A 22,500-nucleotide genomic window follows, 5' to 3' on the forward strand; every position below is an offset into this window, starting at 1 on the left:
GAGGGGATAGACTCATAAGTGTCCCTGTTCGCAGATGTTGTTAAGTTAATGAGGAGAATTACATTAGATGACGATCAGGCAGGACTACAAAGAGACCTGGACAGGTTGAACACGTGGTCCAGCAACTGCCTTCTCGAATTAAATCCCGCCAAATGCAAAGTCATGAAGATTGGGGAAGGGCAAAGAAGACCACAGACAGAGTATAAGCTAGGTGGCCAAAGACTGCAAACCTCAATCAAGGAGAAAGATCTTGGGGTGAGCATAATACCGAGCACGTCTCTGGAAGCACACATCAACCAGATAACTGCTGCAGCATATGGGCGCCTGGAAACCTGAGAATAGCGTTCCGATACTTTAGTAAGGAATCGTTCAAGACACTGTACACTGTGTACGTCAGACCCATACTGGAGTATGCAGCACCAGTTTGGAACCCACACCTGGTCAAGCACATCAAGAAATTAGAGAAAGTGCAAAGGTTTGCAACAAGGTTAGTTCCGGAGCTCAGGGGAATGTCCTACGAAGAAAGGTTGAGGGAAATCGGCCTGACAACACTGGAAGACAGGAGGGTCAGGGGAGACATGATAGCGACATACAAAATACTGCGTGGAATAGATAAGGTGGACAGAGACAGGATGTTCCAGAGATGGGACACCAAAACAAGGGGTCACAGTTGGAAGCAGAAGATTCAGACGAGTCACAGGGATGCTAGAAAGTATTTCTTCAATGAAAGAGTTGTCAGGAAGTGGAAGAGTCTAGCAAGTGAGGTAGTGGAGGCAGAAACCATACATAGCTTCAAGACGAGTTATGACACATCTCAGGAAGCACAGAGAGAAAGAACCTAGTAGCCATCAGTGAAGAGGCGGGGTCAGGAGCTTGGACTCGACCCCTGCAACCTCAACTAGGTGAGTACACACACACACACACACACACACACACACACACACACACACACACACACACACACACACACACACACACATACACACACACACACACACACACGCGCACACACACACACACACACACACACACACACACACACACACACACACACACACACACACACACACACACATACACCGACCAATCAAGCTGATTCTCAGGACGGAAACAGTGCGGAACAGGATCCTCCAAGAGAAACCACGATTGAAATACTCGGAAGAGTACAAGAGGGTGTTCCTAGACAGAGACAGAACAAAATCAGAGCGACAGCAGCTGAGGGAGAGGACAAAAAAGCGAAAGGAGCTAGGAAAAGAGACAAGGATGGAACCAGCAGAGGTCAGTCAGAGCAGAACAGAACAGCAAGGGCAAGCAGACACACAACTATTCTCAGAACCATACAATCTATCACACCATCCCAACACACACTACAATCCATACCCACAGCCTCCACCCAACACCGAGCTATAGAATCCCACAGTATGCCACCAGGTCTCCCACCCTCACAGGCCCCACAAACCACAGTGTTGGAAAGGAAACTGAAGGTATGGTACACAAACGCTGATGGAATAACAAATAAGTGGGAGGAGTGGCATGAAAGAGTCAAAGAGGCATCACCGGACATCATAGCTCTCACAGAAACCAAGCTTACAGGTATGATAACAGATGCCATCTTTCCAATGGGATACCAAATCCTGAGGAAAGACAGAGGGAACAGGGGGGTGGAGGAGTGGCATTGCTGATCAAAAATCGCTGGAATTTTGATGAGCTGGAGAGAGGAGACAGCGGAGAAGAAAGTGATTACATAGCGGGAACGCTTCACTCTGGAGGTCCCAAGGTGGTAATAGCAGTGATGTATAACCCACCACAGAACAGCAGGAGGCCAAGGCAAGAGCTCGACGAGAGCAATAGAGCGATGGTTGACACACTGGCTAGAGTGGCCAGAAGAGCTCATGCATGCAGGGCAAAGCTCCTGATCATGGGTGACTTTAACCACAAGGAGATCGATTGGGAGAACTTGGACCCGCATGGGGGCCAAGATACATGGAGGGCTAAGATGATGGAGGTGGTACTGGAAAACTTCATATACCAACACGTAAGGGACACTACAAGAGAGAGAGGAGAGGATGAACCAGCAAGGCTAGACTTAGTATTCACCTTGAGTAGTGCAGATATCGAGGACATCACATATGAAAGACCCCTTGGGGCCAGTGACCATGTGGTTTTAAGTTTCGAATACACAGTAGAGCTACAAGTGGAGGGAGAAGCAGGAAGGCCAGGACGAATGAAGCCAAACTACAAGAAAGGGGACTACACAGGAATGAGGAACTTCCTGAACGGGGTTCAGTGGGACAGAGAACTGGCAGGGAAGCCAGTTAATGAGATGATGGAATATGTAGCAACAAAATGCAAGGAGGCTGAGGAGAGGTTTGTACCCAAGGGTAACAGGAATAATGAAAAAGCCAGGATGAGCCCATGGTTTACCCAAAGGTGCAGGGAGGCAAAAACCAAGTGTGCTAGGGAATGGAAGAAATATAGAAGGCAAAGGACCCAGGAGAATAAGGAGAGCAGTCGTAGAGCCAGAAACGAATATGCACAGATAAGAAGGGAGGCCCAAAGACAATATGAAAATGACATAGCAGCGAAAGCCAAATCTGACCCGAAACTGTTGTACAGCCACATCAGGAGGAAAACAACAGTCAAGGACCAGGTAATCAGGCTAAGGAAGGAAGGAGGAGAGACAACAAGAAATGACCGTGAAGTATGTGAGGAACTCAACAAGAGATTCAAAGAAGTGTTCACAGAGGAGACAGAAGGGGCTCCAGAAAGACGGAGAGGTGGGGCACACCACCATGTGCTGGACACAGTGCACACAACCGAGGAAGAAGTGAAGAGGCTTCTGAGTGAGCTAGATACCTCAAAGGCAATGGGGCCAGATAACATCTCCCCATGGGTATTGAGAGAGGGAGCAGAGGCACTATGTGTACCCCTAACAACAATATTCAATACATCTATCGAAACAGGGAGATTGCCTGAGGCATGGAAGACAGCAAATGTAGTCCCAATCTTTAAAAAAGGAGACAGACATGAAGCATTAAACTACAGACCAGTGTCACTGACATGTATAGTATGCAAAATCATGGAGAAGATTATCAGGAGAAGAGTGGTGGAACACCTAGAAAGGAATGATCTCATCAACAGCAGCCAACATGGTTTCAGGGACGGGAAATCCTGTGTCACAAACCTACTGGAGTTCTATGACATGGTGACAGCAGTAAGACAAGAGAGAGAGGGGTGGGTGGATTGCATATTCTTGGACTGCAAGAAGGCGTTTGACACAGTTCCACACAAGAGATTGGAGCAAAAACTGGAGGACCAAGCAGGGATAACAGGGAAGGCACTACAATGGATCAAGGAATACTTGTCAGGAAGACAGCAGCGAGTCATGGTACGTGGCGAGGTGTCAGAGTGGGCACCTGTGACCAGCGGGGTCCCACAGGGGTCAGTCCTAGGACCAGTGCTGTTTCTGGTATTTGTGAACGACATGACGGAAGGAATAGACTCTGAGGTGTCCCTGTTTGCAGATGACGTGAAGTTGATGAGAAGAATTCACTCGATCGAAGACCAGGCTGCAGACCTGGTCCAGCAATTGGCTCCTGGAGTTCAATCCCACCAAGTGCAAAGTCATGAAGATTGGGGAAGGGCAAAGAAGACTGCAGACGGAGTACAGTCTAGGGGGCCAGAGACTACAAACCTCACTCAAGGAAAAAGATCTTGGGGTGAGTATAACACCAGGCACATCTCCTGAAGCGCACATCAATCAAATAACTGCTGCAGCATATGGGCGCCTAGCAAACCTCAGAACAGCATTCCGACATCTTAATAAGGAATCGTTCAGGACCCTGTACACCGTGTACGTTAGGCCCATATTGGAGTATGCGGCACCAGTTTGGAACCCACACCTAGCCAAGCACGTAAAGAAACTAGAGAAAGTGCAAAGGTTTGCAACAAGACTAGTCCCAGAGCTAAGAGGTATGTCCTACGAGGAGAGGTTAAGGGAAATCAACCTGACGACACTGGAGGACAGGAGAGATAGGGGGGACATGATAACGACATACAAAATACTGAGAGGAATTGACAAGGTGGACAAAGACAGGATGTTCCAGAGATTGGACAAAGTAACAAGGGGACACAGTTGGAAGTTGAAGACACAGATGTTAGGAAGTATTTCTTCAGCCACAGAGTAGTCAGTAAGTGGAATAGTTTGGGAAGCGATGTAGTGGAGGCAGGATCCATACATAGCTTTAAGCAGAGGTATGATAAAGCTCACGGTTCAGAGAGAGTGACCTAGTAGCAATCAGTGAAGAGGCGGGGCCAGGAGCTCGGACTCGACCCCCGCAACCTCAACTAGGTGAGTACAACTAGGTGAGTACACACATACACACACACGCACACACACACACACACACACACACACACACACACACACACACACACACACACACACACACACGAACACACACGAACACACATACACACATGGTAGAGGCTAGTTTACGGTTCACATCATTACCATCACAACACACATCATTACCACAACAACACACATCATTACCACAACAACACACATCATTACCATCACAACACACATCATTACCACAACAACACACATCATTACCACAACAACACACATCATTACCACAACAACACACATCATTACCATCACAACACACATCATTACCACAACAACACACATCATTACCACAACAACACACATCATTACCACAACACACATCATTACCATCACAACACACATCATTACCACAACACACATCATTACCACAACACACATCATTACCATCACAACACACATCACCTCAACACACATCATTACCATCACAACACACATCATTACCATCACAATACATATCATCACCATCACAACACACATCATTACCATCACAATACATATCATTACCATCACAACACACATCATCACCTCAACACACATCATTACCACAACAACACACATCATTACCACAACACATCATTATTACAACAACACACATCATTGTCAGCATAGTTGCTGAATCCCCTTATATGTGTTGTATAGCATATCATAGTACCATCCACGTGTTTACATAGAAGATCCCTTTTAGGCCTGTGACTGTTTGTGTGACGTCACGGGATGCGCATGTGTACGTTCGTACCTCTGCCTCCTTCTCAGTCGGCGCATAGACATCCAGGCTAGAACGCGGCAAGGCTGGGCTCCATTTCCCATTACCACAGTCTGACAATATAGCGTTACCATCCAACAAGTGTGTCTATCTTCAACCCTCGATATCTCCTTTTAAGAACCCCTACGACATCATTACCACAACACACATCATTACCATCACAACACACATCATTACCATCACAACACACATCATTACCATCACAACACACATCATTACCATCACAACACACATCATTACCATCACAACACACATCATTACCATCACAACACACATCATTACCACAACACACATCATTACCATCACAACACACATCATTACCATCACAACACACATCATTAACATCACAACACACATCATTACCACAACAACACACATCATTACCATCACAACACACATCATTACCATCACAACACACACCATTAACATCACAACACACAACATTACCACAACAACACACATCATTACCACAACAACACACATCATTATCACAAAATACATTACCATCACAACACATCATTACCATCACAGCACACATCATTACCATCACAGCACACATCATTACCATCACAACACACATCATTACCACAACAACACACATCATTACCACAACAACACACATCATTACCATCACAACACACATCATTACCATCACAACACACATCATTACCATCACAACACACATCATTACCACAACAACACACATCATTACCATCACAACACACATCATTACCATCACAACACACATCATTACCACAACAACACACATCATTACCATCACAACACACATCATTACCATCACAACACACATCATTACCACAACAACACACATCATTACCACAACAACACACATCATTACCATCACAACACACATCATTACCATCACAACACACATCATTACCATCACAATACACATCATTACCACAACAACACACATCATTACCACAACAACACACATCATTACCATCACAACACACATCATTACCACAACAACACACATCATTACAACAACAACACACATCATTACCATCACAACACATATCATTACCACAACAACACACATCATTAACACAACAACACACATCATTACCATCTCAATACACATCATTACCACAACAACACACATCATTGCCACAACACACATCATTACCACAACAACACACATCATTACCATCTCAATACACATCATTACCATCACAACACACATCATTGCCAACACAACATACATTACCACCACAGCACACATCATTACCACAACAACACACATCATTACCACAACAACACACATCATTACCATCACAATGCACATCATTACCATCACAACACACATCATTATCATCACAACATACATTACCACCACAACACACATCATTACCACAACAACACACATCATTACCACAACAACACACATCATTACCATCACAACACACATCATTACCACAACAACACACATCATTACCATCACAACACACATCATTACCATCACAACACACATCATTACCACAACAACACACATCATTACCATCACAACACACATCATTACCATCACAACACACATTACCACAACAACACACATCATTACCATCACAACACACATCATTACCGTCACAACACACATCATTACCACAACAACACACATCATTACCATCACAATGCACATCATTTCCATCACAACACACATCATTATCATCACAACACACATCATTACCACAACAACACACATCATTACCACCACAACACACATCATTACCACAACAACACACATCATTACCACAACAACACACATCATTACCATCACAACACACATCATTACCGTCACAACACACATCATTACCACAACAACACACATCGTTACCATCACAATGCACATCATTACCATCACAACACACATCATTACCACAACAACACACATCATTACCATCACAACACACATCATTACCGTCACAACACACATCATTACCACAACAACACACATCGTTACCATCACAATGCACATCATTACCATCACAACACACATCATTACCACAACAACACACATCATTACCGTCACAACACACATCATTACCACAACAACACACATCATTACCATCACAACACACATCATTACCGTCACAACACACATCATTATCACAACAACACACATCATTACCACCACAACACACATCATTACCACAACAACACACATCATTACCACAACAACACACATCATTACCATCACAACACACATCATTACCATCACAATGCACATCATTACCATCACAACAAACATCATTACCACAACAACTCACATCATTACCATCACAACACACATCATTACCATCACAACACACATCATTACCATCACAACATACATTACCACCACAACACACATCATTACCACAACACACATCATTACCACAACAACACACATCATTACCACAACACACATCATTACCACAACAACACACATCATTACCACAGCAACACACATCATTACCATCACAACACACATCATTACCACAACAACACACATCATTACCATCACAATACACGTCATTATCATCACAACACACATCATTACCATCACAACATACATTACCACCACAACAACACACATCATTACCACAACAACACACATCATTGCCACAACAACACACATCATTACCACAACAACACACATCATTACCACAACAACACACATCATTACCACAACAACACACATCATTACCACAACAACACACATCATTACCACAACAACACACATCATTACCACAACAACACACATCATTACCACAACACACATCAACACCACCATAACTCATCACAATCACAACTCAAATCATTACCACAACAACACACATCATTACCACCACAACACACATCATTACCACAACACACATCATTACCACAACAACATACATCATTGCCACAACACACATCAACACCACCATAACTCATCACAATCACAACTCAAATCATCATCACCACAACTTATCACTACCACAACACAAATCATCATCAGAACACAGATCATCACACACGACACACATCACTACACAAAACACATCACCACACAAAACACATCCTCACACATAACACATCACACACAACACAGCACCACACACAACATACACACCATCACCACACAACATCACCACACACAACATACACACCATCACCACACAACATCACCACACACAACATACACACCATCACCACACATCACCACACACAACATACACAATCACCACACACACCACACACAACATACATACCATCACCACACACAACACACACCAACACACACAACATCACCACACACAACATACACACACATCACCACACACATCACACACACCACACACAACATACATACCATCACCACACACATCACACACAACACATCATCAACACACACAACACACACATCACCACAGAACACATCATCACCTCTCACAACATATCACCACATCACAACCACACACACACACACATAACCTTAACAAGGCACCAACCCTCACAAAAATATAAAACTAAAGACTTAAAGGTGAAAATATCAATGATAACAAGTTACTCACTCGTCCTTATCGAAGGCCTTGAAGCAAGCATCCATAGTCAGCCAGAAATGATCTTCTCCCTGATCAGTGACTCGAGTTGAAGGTTGTCCCTCCGTTGTGTGGGCGTGGTGCAGGGGCGTGGTGGCGTGGGTATGGGCAGCGTGTGTGGTCAGAGTAGGGCGTGGAGGTGTGGCACCATCCTTGGCTGACAGGTTGGTAGGCACTAGCGTCTCTGGTTGCTTGGAAACCTGCTCCTCCATGGTTGGTGAACACTGGCGCAGGCGCTTACACTCCCTCCACCAACTCCCTTTTGAAACCTCCTCCGGCTGCACAAACTCCTGTTACACGCACACAAACATATACAATTTACAGGTTACCATACTGTTGTTGCTACGTGGGGTGGGGGGACACGGCTGTATCGTAAACATATTGTGAAACACGCGGGTTATGATGTGATAGTTACAGAGGCGTGTTGTTGTAGGTCCCCCTTGCAAGAACATCAATATTGCACCCTAGATTTTGCAGAAAAATGCTTGCACATGCGAAGGAAATTACTTTGATGTGTAGGTTCGTTAAACTGGCTGTTATGAGAAGGTAATTTAGTACGTAACTGAGGGAACAATTTTGGGAATATTCTTCTACCGGAGTTACAACGACGTGATCTTCGTCAGCAAGAAGAACGTCTCAAAAAAATCCGATTGTTTATAAGTTACAATGTATTATAATAATTATTGTAAGTCTGAAACAACAGAGGAAGATTGCAAGCTAAAACTCAGTGCACTGAAGACTGCTGCAAGCCTTAGCTGAAACAACAAGAAAATTCTTTACAAACACGGCATATAATACATGGGGAGGTGTATGATACAGTGTATATATATACTGCAACTTGACTTGAATCTTTGTTTTAGAGGTTAAGAGTATTCTTGACTGGTGGTGGACAGTTTACATAAAGGTTTCAATGACCCTTATATAGCTGGCGAGACTTAACACCAGTAACCAACCAACCTTCACGGATAACCCAAAACAACAGTAGAATTAAGTCAAATATAAACGACCCTAAATGGTCGACCAATACACTCGAATATTTTATGGCTGAAAAGGCATTTACAGATGAATCAAAAGACGAGAGAATCGTCTTATTAACCAACATAGTTTTAAAAGAAGATTTAAGAGTTAAAATAATAATAAAGAAAATTAATAAGCGAGTCAAAAGAGGTGATGTACACCTTACTGAACAATATATTCAGTTTTAGAAAATTCAAAAGGGGGAATAAAGAAAGACAAAAGAGAATATGAAAGTAAGGTTACAAGAGAATCAAAGACCATTCCTAAAAGTTACTTTTAATATATATGAATAAGATTAAGGGAAGAGATAGACTGACTTAAATGTAGCTGAGGTTAAGTTACTGTTAGTGATAATAAGATATGTATCATTTTCAACACTTATTTCCTCAGTTTTTTATATAAGAAGATACAAATGAAATCCCAGAACTCAGTTATGTTGGTTAGGACAAGAATAAATTATGGAAGATCACAGTCACTAGTGACATAATCCTCAAACAACTATATAGATTGAAGCCAAATAAGCCACTGTGTCCTGATGAACTGTTCTTAAGGAATGTAAGAAGGGTCTTAGCAATATATCAGCCAGTCTTTTCAAGTCACTACAAACAGGTAATCGTACTGAATAAGTGGAAAATGGAAAATGTGATAATTATTTACAAAGTGGGAGACAGATCCTTAGCTTCAAATTATAGACCAATCAACCTCACCTAAGTTGTGGGAAAGTTGATAGAAGCAATAATTAAAGATGTAATTTGAAGCACGATTTTACAATGGCGCGTTTTTGCTTTACGAATTTACTGATCATTTTTCGCTAAGGTGTCTGGCTTGGTAGATCATGATATAGAATACAATATTATGTATAAGGACTTCAGTAAGATCTGTGATAAAGTTGAGCACAAGTGACTGATTAAGAAAGTAGCAGCACATGGTGTAGGGGAAATTATCTCCTGGGTCGAGGCATGGCTGACTGAGAGTCAGCACAGTTTGCATTAATAGGGAGAAATTGGAATGGCGACCATTACCAGTAGTGTACCACAGGGTCAGTGTGGACACCCTCTACCAGTGGTGTACCACAGGGTCAGTGTGGACACCCTCTACCAGTGGTGTACCACAGGGTCAGTGTGGACACCCTCTACCAGTGGTGTACCACAGGGTCAGTGTGGACACCCTCTACCAGTGGTGTACCACAGGGTCAGTGTGGACACCCTCTACCAGTGGTGTGCCACAGGTTCAGTGTGGACACCCTCTACCAGTGGTGTGCCACAGGGTCAGTGTGGACACCCTCTACCAGTGGTGTACCACAGGGTCAGTGTGGACACCCTCTACCAGTGGTGTACCACAGGGTCAGTGTGGACACCCTCTACTAGTGGTGTGCCACAGGGTCAGTGTGGACACCCTCTACCAGTGGTGTACCACAGGGTCAGTGTGGACACCCTCTACCAGTGGTGTGCCACAGGGTCAGTGTGGACACCCTCTACCAGTGGTGTACCACAGGGTCAGTGTGGACACCCTCTACCAGTGGTGTACCACAGGGTCAGTGTGGACACCCTCTACCAGTGGTGTACCACAGGGTCAGTGTGGACACCCTCTACCAGTGGTGTACCACAGGGTCAGTGTGGACACCCTCTACTGGTGTGCCACAGGGTCAGTGTGGACACCCTCTACCAGTGGTGTACCACAGGGTCAGTGTGGACACCCTCTACTGGTGTGCCACAGGGTCAGTGTGGACACCCTCTACCAGTGGTGTGCCACAGGGTCAGTGTGGACACCCTCTACCAGTGGTGTACCACAGGGTCAGTGTGGACACCCTCTACCAGTGGTGTGCCACAGGGTCAGTGTGGACACCCTCTACCAGTGGTGTACCACAGGGTCAGTGTGGACACCCTCTACCAGTGGTGTGCCACAGGGTCAGTGTGGACACCCTCTACCAGTGGTGTACCACAGGGTCAGTGTGGACACCCTCTACCAGTGGTGTACCACAGGGTCAGTGTGGACACCCTCTACCAGTGGTGTACCACAGGGTCAGTGTGGACACCCTCTACCAGTGGTGTACCACAGGGTCAGTGTGGACACCCTCTACTGGTGTGCCACAGGGTCAGTGTGGACACCCTCTACCAGTGGTGTGCCACAGGGTCAGTGTGGACACCCTCTACCAGTGGTGTACCACAGGGTCAGTGTGGACACCCTCTACCAGTGGTGTACCACAGGGTCAGTGTGGACACCCTCTACCAGTGGTGTACCACAGGGTCAGTGTGGACACCCTCTACCAGTGGTGTACCACAGGGTCAGTGTGGACACCCTCTACTGGTGTGCCACAGGATCAGTGTGGACACCCTCTACCAGTGGTGTGCCACAGGGTCAGTGTGGACACCCTCTACCAGTGGTGTACCACAGGGTCAGTGTGGACACCCTCTACCAGTGGTGTACCACAGGGTCAGTGTGGACACCCTCTACCAGTGGTGTACCACAGGGTCAGTGTGGACACCCTCTACCAGTGGTGTACCACAGGGTCAGTGTGGACGCCCTCTACCAGTGGTGTACCACAGGGTCAGTGTGGACACCCTCTACCAGTGGTGTACCACAGGGTCAGTGTGGACACCCTCTACCAGTGGTGTACCACAGGGTCAGTGTGGACACTCTCTACCAGTGGTGTACCACAGGGTCAGTGTGGACGCCCTCTACCAGTGGTGTACCACAGGGTCAGTGTGGACACCCTCTACCAGTGGTGTACCACAGGGTCAGTGTGGACGCCCTCTACCAGTGGTGTACCACAGGGTCAGTGTGGACACCCTCTACCAGTGGTGTACCACAGGGTCAGTGTGGACACCCTCTACCAGTGGTGTACCACAGGGTCAGTGTGGACACCCTCTACCAGTGGTGTGCCACAGGGTCAGTGTGGACACTCTCTACCAGTGGTGTACCACAGGGTCAGTGTGGACACCCTCTACCAGTGGTGTACCACAGGGTCAGTGTGGACACTCTCTACCAGTGGTGTACCACAGGGTCAGTGTGGACACCCTCTACCAGTGGCGGACCACAGGGTCAGTGTGGACACCCTCTACCAGTGGCGGACCACAGGGTCAGTGTGGACACCCTCTACCAGTGGTGTACCACAGGGTCAGTGTGGACACCCTCTACCAGTGGTGTACCACAGGGTCAGTGTGGACACCCTCTACCAGTGGTGTACCACAGGGTCAGTGTGGACACTCTCTACCAGTGGTGTACCACAGGGTCAGTGTGGACGCCCTCTACCAGTGGTGTACCACAGGGTCAGTGTGGACACCCTCGCTGTTCATACTGTACATAACATTAATGATGGGATAAACAACGACATAAGTAAGTTTGCCGATAACACTAAAATAGATCATCTAGTAATATCTGAATGGAACACCAGAGGGCCACAGGAGAACCTGGATAAGTTGATGTTATGGTCGGGGACGTGACAATAACAGGTGAGTGTAGACAAATGTAAGCTTCTAATCCTAGGAAGAGGAAGTAACTATGGTACGTATACGCTTAATACGTAGATATCAATTAATATATTCAAAATCTTTAGGAGTCCTGGTTAGCAGAAATTTAAAGGCACGACAATAGTTCATACGTGGTCACAATAAAGTTAATAGAACTCTTGGCTTCCCATCAAGAAGTATAAGTAACAGAAGTCTTAAGGTTATATTTCAAGTTAACATATCCTAGGTAAGTCACCATTTATATTATGGTGCACAGTTCTGGTCTCCATATTACAGGACGGTCATAAATGTGCTGGAAAATATAAACAGAAGGATGACCAAGTTGATACCACGTATTACAAACCTTTCCAACGAGGATAGACCGAAGACGCTAAACTTACACTCTCTACAAGGACCAGTTAGGGAATTAGGAATAAATAAAGATGTAAATAACGTGTTGGAAACATGTAACCAAGACGCGACTCTCAACAATGGAATCATATTGGATAAATTTAAATTTCGAAGGAATTTAGGGAAGTACTGGTTTGGCAGTAGAGTTGTAGATGAGTGGAACAAACTGCTAGGTAGTGTCGGTGAGGAGAAAACTTTGTATAACTTTAAATATAGATTGCACGGGTATATGAGTGAGTAAAACGTGCCTAGCATGGGCCAGTAGGCTTTCCGCAGTACTCCTCCAATCTTTTGTTCTTGTGTTATCACCAGTCTATATATAATCATAGACATAATTTTTAAAGGGGTGGAGGGGTAAGCCAGCGGAAGGCCTCGGTCAGATGACCAAAAGCTCCAGCTGTGGGTCATCATAAAACCAAAACCCGTGTCAGGAAACACCTGTCCTGTTTCCTGACGAGCCTAACCTATCTACATCCATTATATCTATCGTAAAGCAACAGTTCAAAGAAAAACCTTAAACCACCACTGGAAAAAAAACAACAACAAAAAAGAGATTAAAACCCAGGATTAAGTTAAACCTCACAAATTTCAACAAAACGATGTCCCCCCCCCCGCCTCCCGCTCCCCGCTCCCCCGCTCCCCGCTCCCCCCGCTCCCCGCCCCCCGCTCCCCCCGCTCCCCGCCCCCCGCTCCCCCCCCCCCGCTCCCCCCCGCCCCCGCCCCCGCCCCCGCCCCCGCTCCCCCCGCCCCCGCCCCCGCCCCCGCTCCCCCCGCCCCCGCCCCCGCCCCCCGCTCCCCCCATATTTGCGACATTGTTGATGCTCAACGATGGTTAATGATGATAATATGTTATTTTTCCCTCCATCGTTAATTACCTCAGCGTTAATTATAAAACAATTTAATAAATGCATTCTTGTAATCATTTAAAATATCAATTTGCCGCTGGCTTAATTATTATTATTATTATCATCATCATCATCATCATCATCATCATCATCATCATCATCATCATCATCATCATCATCATCATCATCATCATCATCACCATCATCATCATCATCATCATCATCATCATCATCATCATCATCATCATCATCATCATCATCATCATCATCATCATCACCATCATCATCATCATCATCATCATCATCATCATCATCATCATCATCACCATCATCATCATCATCATCATCATCATCATCATCATCATCATCATCATCATCATCATCATCATCATCATCATCATCATCATCACCATCATCATCATCATCATCATCATCATCATCATCATCATCATCATCATTATCTTCACACGCCCAACACACACTTCGTGTCATAATCTATCATTATTCGGATTAATCCCAGAGGCTTAGTAATCCAGAAGGCTTAATAACCCAGGATAATCCAGGAAAGTTAGTCAGTGTGGGCGATGCAAGAGGATTCTTCTTTTATATACACTCCCAGGATGCCAACCACAATAGTCTAGTAACTCCCAGGTACTTTATCCCAGGTACCTTATAATCCCAGATGCGTTATTACCCCAAGTGCCTTATCTCAGGTACCTTATTATCCCAGGTACCTTATTATCCCAGGTGCCTTATTATCCCAGGAGCCTTATTATCCCAGGTGCCTTATTATCCCAGGTACCTTATTATCACAAGTACCTTATTATCCCAGGTACCTTATTATCCCAGGTACCTTATTATCCCAGGTACCTTATTATCCCAGGTACCTTATTATCCCAGGTACCTTATTATCACAGTGTGTAGTTCAGCTGGGCTTGTGAGGTCTCTGGGGAGACCTAATTTAACCAATTATATGGTCACACCTTGCCTTGGCAAACGTCTGTCAGCCACGCCCACGTCTGAGGTCTTTTGTTCTTGACGGCGTCAGACCTAGGCGTCAGGTCGTACACGTGGTTGTGGGGTGTGCTTGGACCACCATATAAGCCCAAGGAAGAGCATGATCGGGAGATTCCTGCGGAGCTCTGGCCTGGGTGCAGAGCTCCTGAGCAGAGAGACTTCGAGCGGAGCTGCTGCTGGGGTGCAGGGCTCGGGGAAAGGCTGCTGAAGTCTCTGGAGGAGACTGTTGGAGACATTGGGCAGAGTACTGGCTTGGAGCAGTAATCGTGCTGTGTAGGTCTTGGGACCTGTGGCTTAGTTCCTGTGATGAACTGCCCTCTGAACTATATTGTAAGTTATATTCATTTTTGTCAAGTTGATTGTGTTCCCTGTCTCACTGCTTATATGTACCACCCCATTTATCTAAACCCCAATGATGTACTCCTGTTTCCAAATATATTATTGTACAAGGACTTAATAATAAACTGTGTTTGAGTAGAATAGTAATATTCACTGTCCCCGTTATTTATTCATAAGTTTATTTCAGTTAAAGTAGTAAGAGGGTGAGTAGTGTGGAGTGGTGGGTAGAGTAATGAGAGGTGAAGTTGTAGTCACCAGTGACCTCACATTACCTACCTACCGCTCACCTCTCCTGTCATCTCCTACCTACCTCCACACTCATCCCTCCTACTGCCTCGCCTGTCCCCTACCTACTGACTCCCTCCTCTTACCCCCATATTCCCCAATTATTCTTACATTCCATTACCCCCCCCTACATGGCAACAGGTACATTATTATCCAGGTACCTTATTATCCCAGGTACCTTATTATCCCAGGTACCTTATTATCACAGGTACCTTATTATCCCAGGTACCTTATTATCCCAGGTACCTTATTATCACAGGTACCTTATTATCCAGGTACCTTATTATCACAGGTACCTTATTATCCAGGTACCTTATTATCACAGGTACCTTATTATCACAGGTACCTTATTATCACAGGTACCTTCTTATCACAGGTACCTTATTATCCAGGTACCATATTATCCCAGGTACCTTATTATCCCAGATATCATATTATCCCAGGTACCTTATTTTCCCAGATATCATATTATCCCAGGTACCTTATTTTCCCAATTATCATATTATCCCAGGTACTCTATTTTCCCAGAAATATTATCCCAGGTACCTTATTTTCCCAGATATCATATTATCCCAGGTACCTTATTATCCAGGACTATAGGCTTCTTTAATAATAATTATTGAAAGTTGATAATAATTAGTATTATGAATGAGGAAGATTTAGCTGCGGAGGATTCTGCTGTTCAACTTATTATTATGTGAGACAAAGAGTGTGTGAGGTGAGTGTGTTAAGCAACACGTGGGAGAGTAGCAGGTGAGTGTGTTAAGCAACACGTGGGAGGGTAGCAGGTGAGTGTGTTAAGCAACACGTGGGAGAGTAGCAGGTGAGTGTGTTAAGCAACACGTGGGAGGGTAGCAGGTGAGTGTGTTAAGCAACACGTGGGAGGGTAGCAGGTGAGTGTGTTAAGCAACACGTGGGAGGGTAGCAGGTGAGTGTGTTAAGCAACACGTGGGAGAGTAGCAGGTGAGTGTGTTAAGCAACACGTGGGAGAGTAGCAGGTGAGTGTGTTAAGCAACACGTGGAAGAGTAGCAGGTGAGTGTGTTAAGCAACACGTGGGAGGGTAGCAGGTGAGTGTGTTAAGCAACACGTGGAAGAGTAGCAGGTGAGTGTGTTAAGCAACACGTGGGAGGGTAGCAGGTGAGTGTGTTAAGCAACACGTGGGAGAGTAGCAGGTGAGTGTGTTAAGCAACACGTGGGAGGGTAGCAGGTAAGTGTGTTAAGCAACACGTGGGAGGGTAGCAGGTGAGTGTGTTAAGCAACACGTGGGAGAGTAGCAGGTGAGTGTGTTAAGCAACACTTGGGAGAGTAGCAGGTGAGTGTGTTAAGCAACACGTGGGAGAGTAGCAGGTGAGTGTGTTAAGCAACACGTGGGAGGGTAGCAGGTGAGTGTGTTAAGCAACACGTGGGAGAGTAGCAGGTGAGTGTGTTAAGCAACACGTGGGAGAGTAGCAGGTGAGTGTGTTAAGCAACACGTGGGAGGGTAGCAGGTGAGTGTGTTAAGCAACACGTGGGAGAGTAGCAGGTGAGTGTGTTAAGCAACACGTGGGAGAGTAGCAGGTGAGTGTGTTAAGCAACACGTGGGAGAGTAGCAGGTGAGTGTGTTAAGCAACACGTGGGAGAGTAGCAGGTGAGTGTGTTAAGCAACACGTGGGAGAGTAGCAGGTGAGTGTGTTAAGCAACACGTGGGAGAGTAGCAGGTGAGTGTGTTAAGCAACACGTGGGAGAGTAGCAGGTGAGTGTGTTAAGCAACACGTGGGAGAGTAGCAGGTGAGTGTGTTAAGCAACACGTGGGAGAGTAGCAGGTGAGTGTGTTAAGCAACACGTGGGAGAGTAGCAGGTGAGTGTGTTAAGCAACACGTGGGAGAGTAGCAGGTGAGTGTGTTAAGCAACACGTGGGAGGGTAGCAGGTGAGTGTGTTAAGCAACACGTGGGAGAGTAGCAGGTGAGTGTGTTAAGCAACACGTGGGAGAGTAGCAGGTGAGTGTGTTAAGCAACACGTGGGAGGGTAGCAGGTGAGTGTGTTAAGCAACACGTGGGAGAGTAGCAGGTGAGTGTGTTAAGAAACACGTGGGAGAGTAGCAGGTGAGTGTGTTAAGCAACACGTGGGAGAGTAGCAGGTGAGTGTGTTAAGCAACACGTGGGAGAGTAGCAGGTGAGTGTGTTAAGCAACACGTGGGAGAGTAGCAGGTGAGTGTGTTAAGCAACACGTGGGAGGGTAGCAGGTGAGTGTGTTAAGCAACACGTGGGAGAGTAGCAGGTGAGTGTGTTAAGCAACACGTGGGAGAGTAGCAGGTGAGTGTGTTAAGCAACACGTGGGAGAGTAGCAGGTGAGTGTGTTAAGCAACACGTGGGAGGTAGCAGTTGAGTGTGTTAAGCAACACGTGGGAGGTAGCAGTTGAGTGTGTTAAGCAACACGTGGGAGGTAGCAGTTGAGTGTGTTAAGCAACACGTGGGAGGGTAGCAGGTGAGTGTGTTAAGCAACACGTGGGAGAGTAGCAGGTGAGTGTGTTAAGCAACACGTGGGAGGGTAGCAGGTGAGTGTGTTAAGCAACACGTGGGAGAGTAGCAGGTGAGTGTGTTAAGCAACACGTGGGAGGGTAGCAGTTGAGTGTGTTAAGCAACACGTGGGAGGTAGCAGTTGAGTGTGTTAAGCAACACGTGGGAGGTAGCAGTTGAGTGCGTTAAGCAACACGTGGGAGAGTAGCAGGTGAGTGTGTTAAGCAACACGTGGGAGAGTAGCAGGTGAGTGTTAAGCAACACGTGGGAGAGTAGCAGGTGAGTGTGTTAAGCAACACGTGGGAGAGTAGCAGGTGAGTGTTAAGCAACACGTGGGAGAGTAGCAGGTGAGTGTGTTAAGCAACACGTGGGAGGGTAGCAGGTGAGCGTGTTAAGCAGACTGACAGCAACACGTGGGAGAGTAGCAGGTGAGTGTGTTAAGCAGGCTGACAGCAACACGTGGGAGAGTAGCAGGTGAGTGTGTTAAGCAGACTGACAGCAACACGTGGGAGCGTAGCAGGTGAGTGTGTTAAGCAGGCTGACAGCAACACGTGGGAGGGTAGCAGGTGAGTGTGTTAAGCAGGCTGACAGCAACACGTGGGAGGGTAGCAGGTGAGTGTGTTAAGCAGGCTGACAGCAACACATGGGAGGGTAGCAGGTGAGTGTGTTAAGCAGGCTGACAGCAACACGTGGGAGGGTAGCAGGTCAGTGTGTTAAGCACACTGACAGCAACACGTGGGAGGGTAGCAGGTGAGTGTGTTAAGCAGGCTGACAGCAACACGTGGGAGAGTAGCAGGTGAGTGTGTTAAGCAGGCTGACAGCAACACATGGGAGGGTAGCAGGTGAGTGTGTTAAGCAGACTGACAGCAACACATGGGAGGGTAGCAGGTGAGTGTGTTAAGCAGACTGACAGCAACACGTGGGAGGGTAGCAGGTGAGTGTGTTAAGCAGGCTGACAGCAACACGTGGGAGGGTAGCAGGTGAGTGTGTTAAGCAGGCTGACAGCAACACATGGGAGGGTAGCAGGTGAGTGTGTTAAGCAGACTGACAGCAACACATGGGAGGGTAGCAGGTGAGTGTGTTAAGCAGGCTGACAGCAACACATGGGAGGGTAGCAGGTGAGTGTGTTAAGCAGGCTGACAGCAACACGTGGGAGGGTAGCAGGTGAGTGTGTTAAGCAGGCTGACAGCAACACATGGGAGGGTAGCAGGTGAGTGTGTTAAGCAGGCTGACAGCAACACATGGGAGGGTAGCAGGTGAGTGTGTTAAGCAGACTGTCAGCAACACATGGGAGGGTAGCAGATGAGTGTGTTAAGCAGACTGACAGCAACACGTGGGAGGGTAGCAGGTGAGTGTGTTAAGCAGGCTGACAGCAACACGTGGGAAGGTAGCTGGTGAGTGTGTTAAGCAGGCTGACAGCAACACATGGATGGGTAGCAGGTGAGTGTGTTAAGCAGACTGACAGCAACACGTGGGAGGGTAGCAGGTGAGTGTGTTAAGCAGGCTGACAGCAACACGTGGGAGGGTAGCAGGTGAGTGTGTTAAGCAGGCTGACAGCAACACATGGGAGGGTAGCAGGTGAGTGTGTTAAGCAGACTGACAGCAACACATGGGAGGGTAGCAGGTGAGTGTGTTAAGCAGGCTGACAGCAACACATGGGAGGGTAGCAGGTGAGTGTGTTAAGCAGGCTGACAGCAACACGTGGGAGGGTAGCAGGTGAGTCTGTTAAGCAGGCTGACAGCAACACATGGGAGGGTAGCAGGTGAGTCTGTTAAGCAGGCTGACAGCAACACATGGGAGGGTAGCAGGTGAGTGTGTTAAGCAGGCTGACAGCAACACATGGGAGGGTAGCAGGTGAGTGTGTTAAGCAGGCTGACAGCAACACATGGGAGGGTAGCAGGTGAGTGTGTTAAGCAGGCTGACAGCAACACGTGGGAGGGTAGCAGGTGAGTGTGTTAAGCAGACTGACAGCAACACGTGGGAGGGTAGCAGGTCAGTGTGTTAAGCAGACTGACAGCAACACGCGGGAGGGTAGCAGGTGAGTGTGTTAAGCAGACTGACAGCAACACGTGGGAGGGTAGCAGGTGAGTGTGTTAAGCAGACTTAAAGCAACACGTGGGAGGGTAGCAGGTCAGTGTGTTAAGCAGACTGACAGCAACACGTGGGAGGGTAGCAGGTCAGTGTGTTAAGCAGACTGACAGCAACACGTGGGAGGGTAGCAGGTCAGTGTGTTAAGCAGACTGACAGCAACACGTGGGAGGGTAGCAGGTCAGTGTGTTAAGCAGACTGACAGCAACACGTGGGAGGGTAGCAGGTCAGTGTGTTAAGCAGACTGACAGCAACACGTGGGACGGTAGCAGGTGTAGACAGCCTGTACTGTCTGCACAGACAGCCCATGCTGTCTGCCAGCTTAGTTCATATTTCGCGCTATGCTGGTGCTGCCACCTAGGCCTTGCCACTTCAGTATGCCTAGACTTGCCTCGCCCTCACTCTCACAGCGGCCTAGCAACAACACACAAGGCCTCCCAGCTCTCTCTCGTGGGATGGCCCTGCCCGGGCCATGGGCACACACACACAAGCCTGTGTAACCCACCACTACTTAACAATAAAGTAAGAAGCCTTCCGAAGAAGTATATCATTTACACCCCGCTACCAGAATACCAAAACAAGCCCGTTATAATGGTACCAGCGGTGCTCGCAGCAGTTGTGTTTGCCTGGAGAGAGGGAGGAAGAGGTATGAAGTCATCTTCACTTCATCATCCCATACAAGAAGCATCCGTCTCTCAACGAGTTATCCTGATGTCGTGTCTGCACTTTTGATCATCCAGACACAGGTACTAGCAGGATCCAGCCGAAATTTGTCGAAAGTCTTCGAGAATTATGAGTGGCGTCACAGTGACCCCACGCTACAGCGTCCCACGCTACAGTGTCCCACGCTGTTTCTCAAGTCACGTGTTCAGCGTCACTTGTATGTTGCTGTTGTTGTTCAGCTCAGCACAGCTGTTTCAGCAAGCCAGAGGTGAGTTTTGTGGTGATTTCTGCATCCAGTGTGAGCTTCTCCACGTGTTTGTGGGTGGAGGAGGAGGAGGAGGAGGAATGGCTAGATGCTCGCCCTGCCATACACTCACCCACGCTCCTCGCCACCACACTACCATACACTCACCACTGCTCACTCCCTCTGCTGTGTTTTCTGCTGTTTTTCGTGTGAATTCTTTGCCAGTGCTGTGTATCCGAGTGCCCAAGGCCACTCGAAGCTGCGTGGATCAGCATGCCACATAGATCATGACACCACGTGGATCGACACCACGGTGGGTGTGGGCGATGTCACGTGGATCTACCAGCCACGTGAGTTACCAGATGTCCCAAGGCCACATGCTGTGGTCTGCTGCCCGCATCACATTGACGTCACCTCACGATGTCTGCCTGACGTCACCTCATGATGTCTCCCTGACGTCACCTCGAGATGTCTGCTGACGTCACAGCCCTGCTGACGTCACCTCGCGACATCACGCCTGACATCACATGATGTCACCATCGAGTGTTCTAGTAATTATTTTAGTATTGTCGAGAAGATTGAGAGAAAATATATGTCGTGTGTTAATTAATTCCTCTCAGTGTTCTCACATGTTAGTGCACCGCATGTACAGCGGTGTGTTTTTAAAGTTTCCGTGTGTCCAGTGAGGTCTGAGCCAGACCTGAGTAGCACCACTGTGTTAAGTCACCCGTGTGACCAGTGTGTTTGACAGCTGATTACTCAGCCCTGAGCGTATGAGCCCTCTTGTACAGAAAGCTTTTATACTCGTCGCTCGTGTTCTGCAGAATCGTACCTGCTACGATTCCCATCGAGATTTGTTTCACTTCACCTCCAGACCGTCAGAG

The 22,500-nt window shown here is 46.9% G+C and overlaps 1 protein-coding gene across 4 annotated transcripts in view; it reads right to left on the reverse strand.

Annotated features, from left to right (window-relative positions):
- Positions 1-22,500, reverse strand: part of Naam (Nicotinamide amidase) — a 127,392-nt gene that overhangs the window by 87,196 nt on the left and 17,696 nt on the right. For all 4 annotated transcript variants that reach the window (XM_053795356.2, XM_053795365.2, XM_070091856.1 and 1 more), the window contains exon 2: positions 8,735-9,051. In XM_053795356.2, the coding sequence (XP_053651331.1) occupies positions 8,735-8,973 (239 nt within the window). In that variant the 5' untranslated portion in view covers positions 8,974-9,051. The remainder of the gene's footprint in view (positions 1-8,734; positions 9,052-22,500) is intronic.

Source organism: Cherax quadricarinatus, chromosome 37 (genome assembly GCF_038502225.1).
Source record: "Cherax quadricarinatus isolate ZL_2023a chromosome 37, ASM3850222v1, whole genome shotgun sequence".
Lineage (NCBI taxonomy): Eukaryota > Metazoa > Arthropoda > Malacostraca > Decapoda > Parastacidae > Cherax > Cherax quadricarinatus.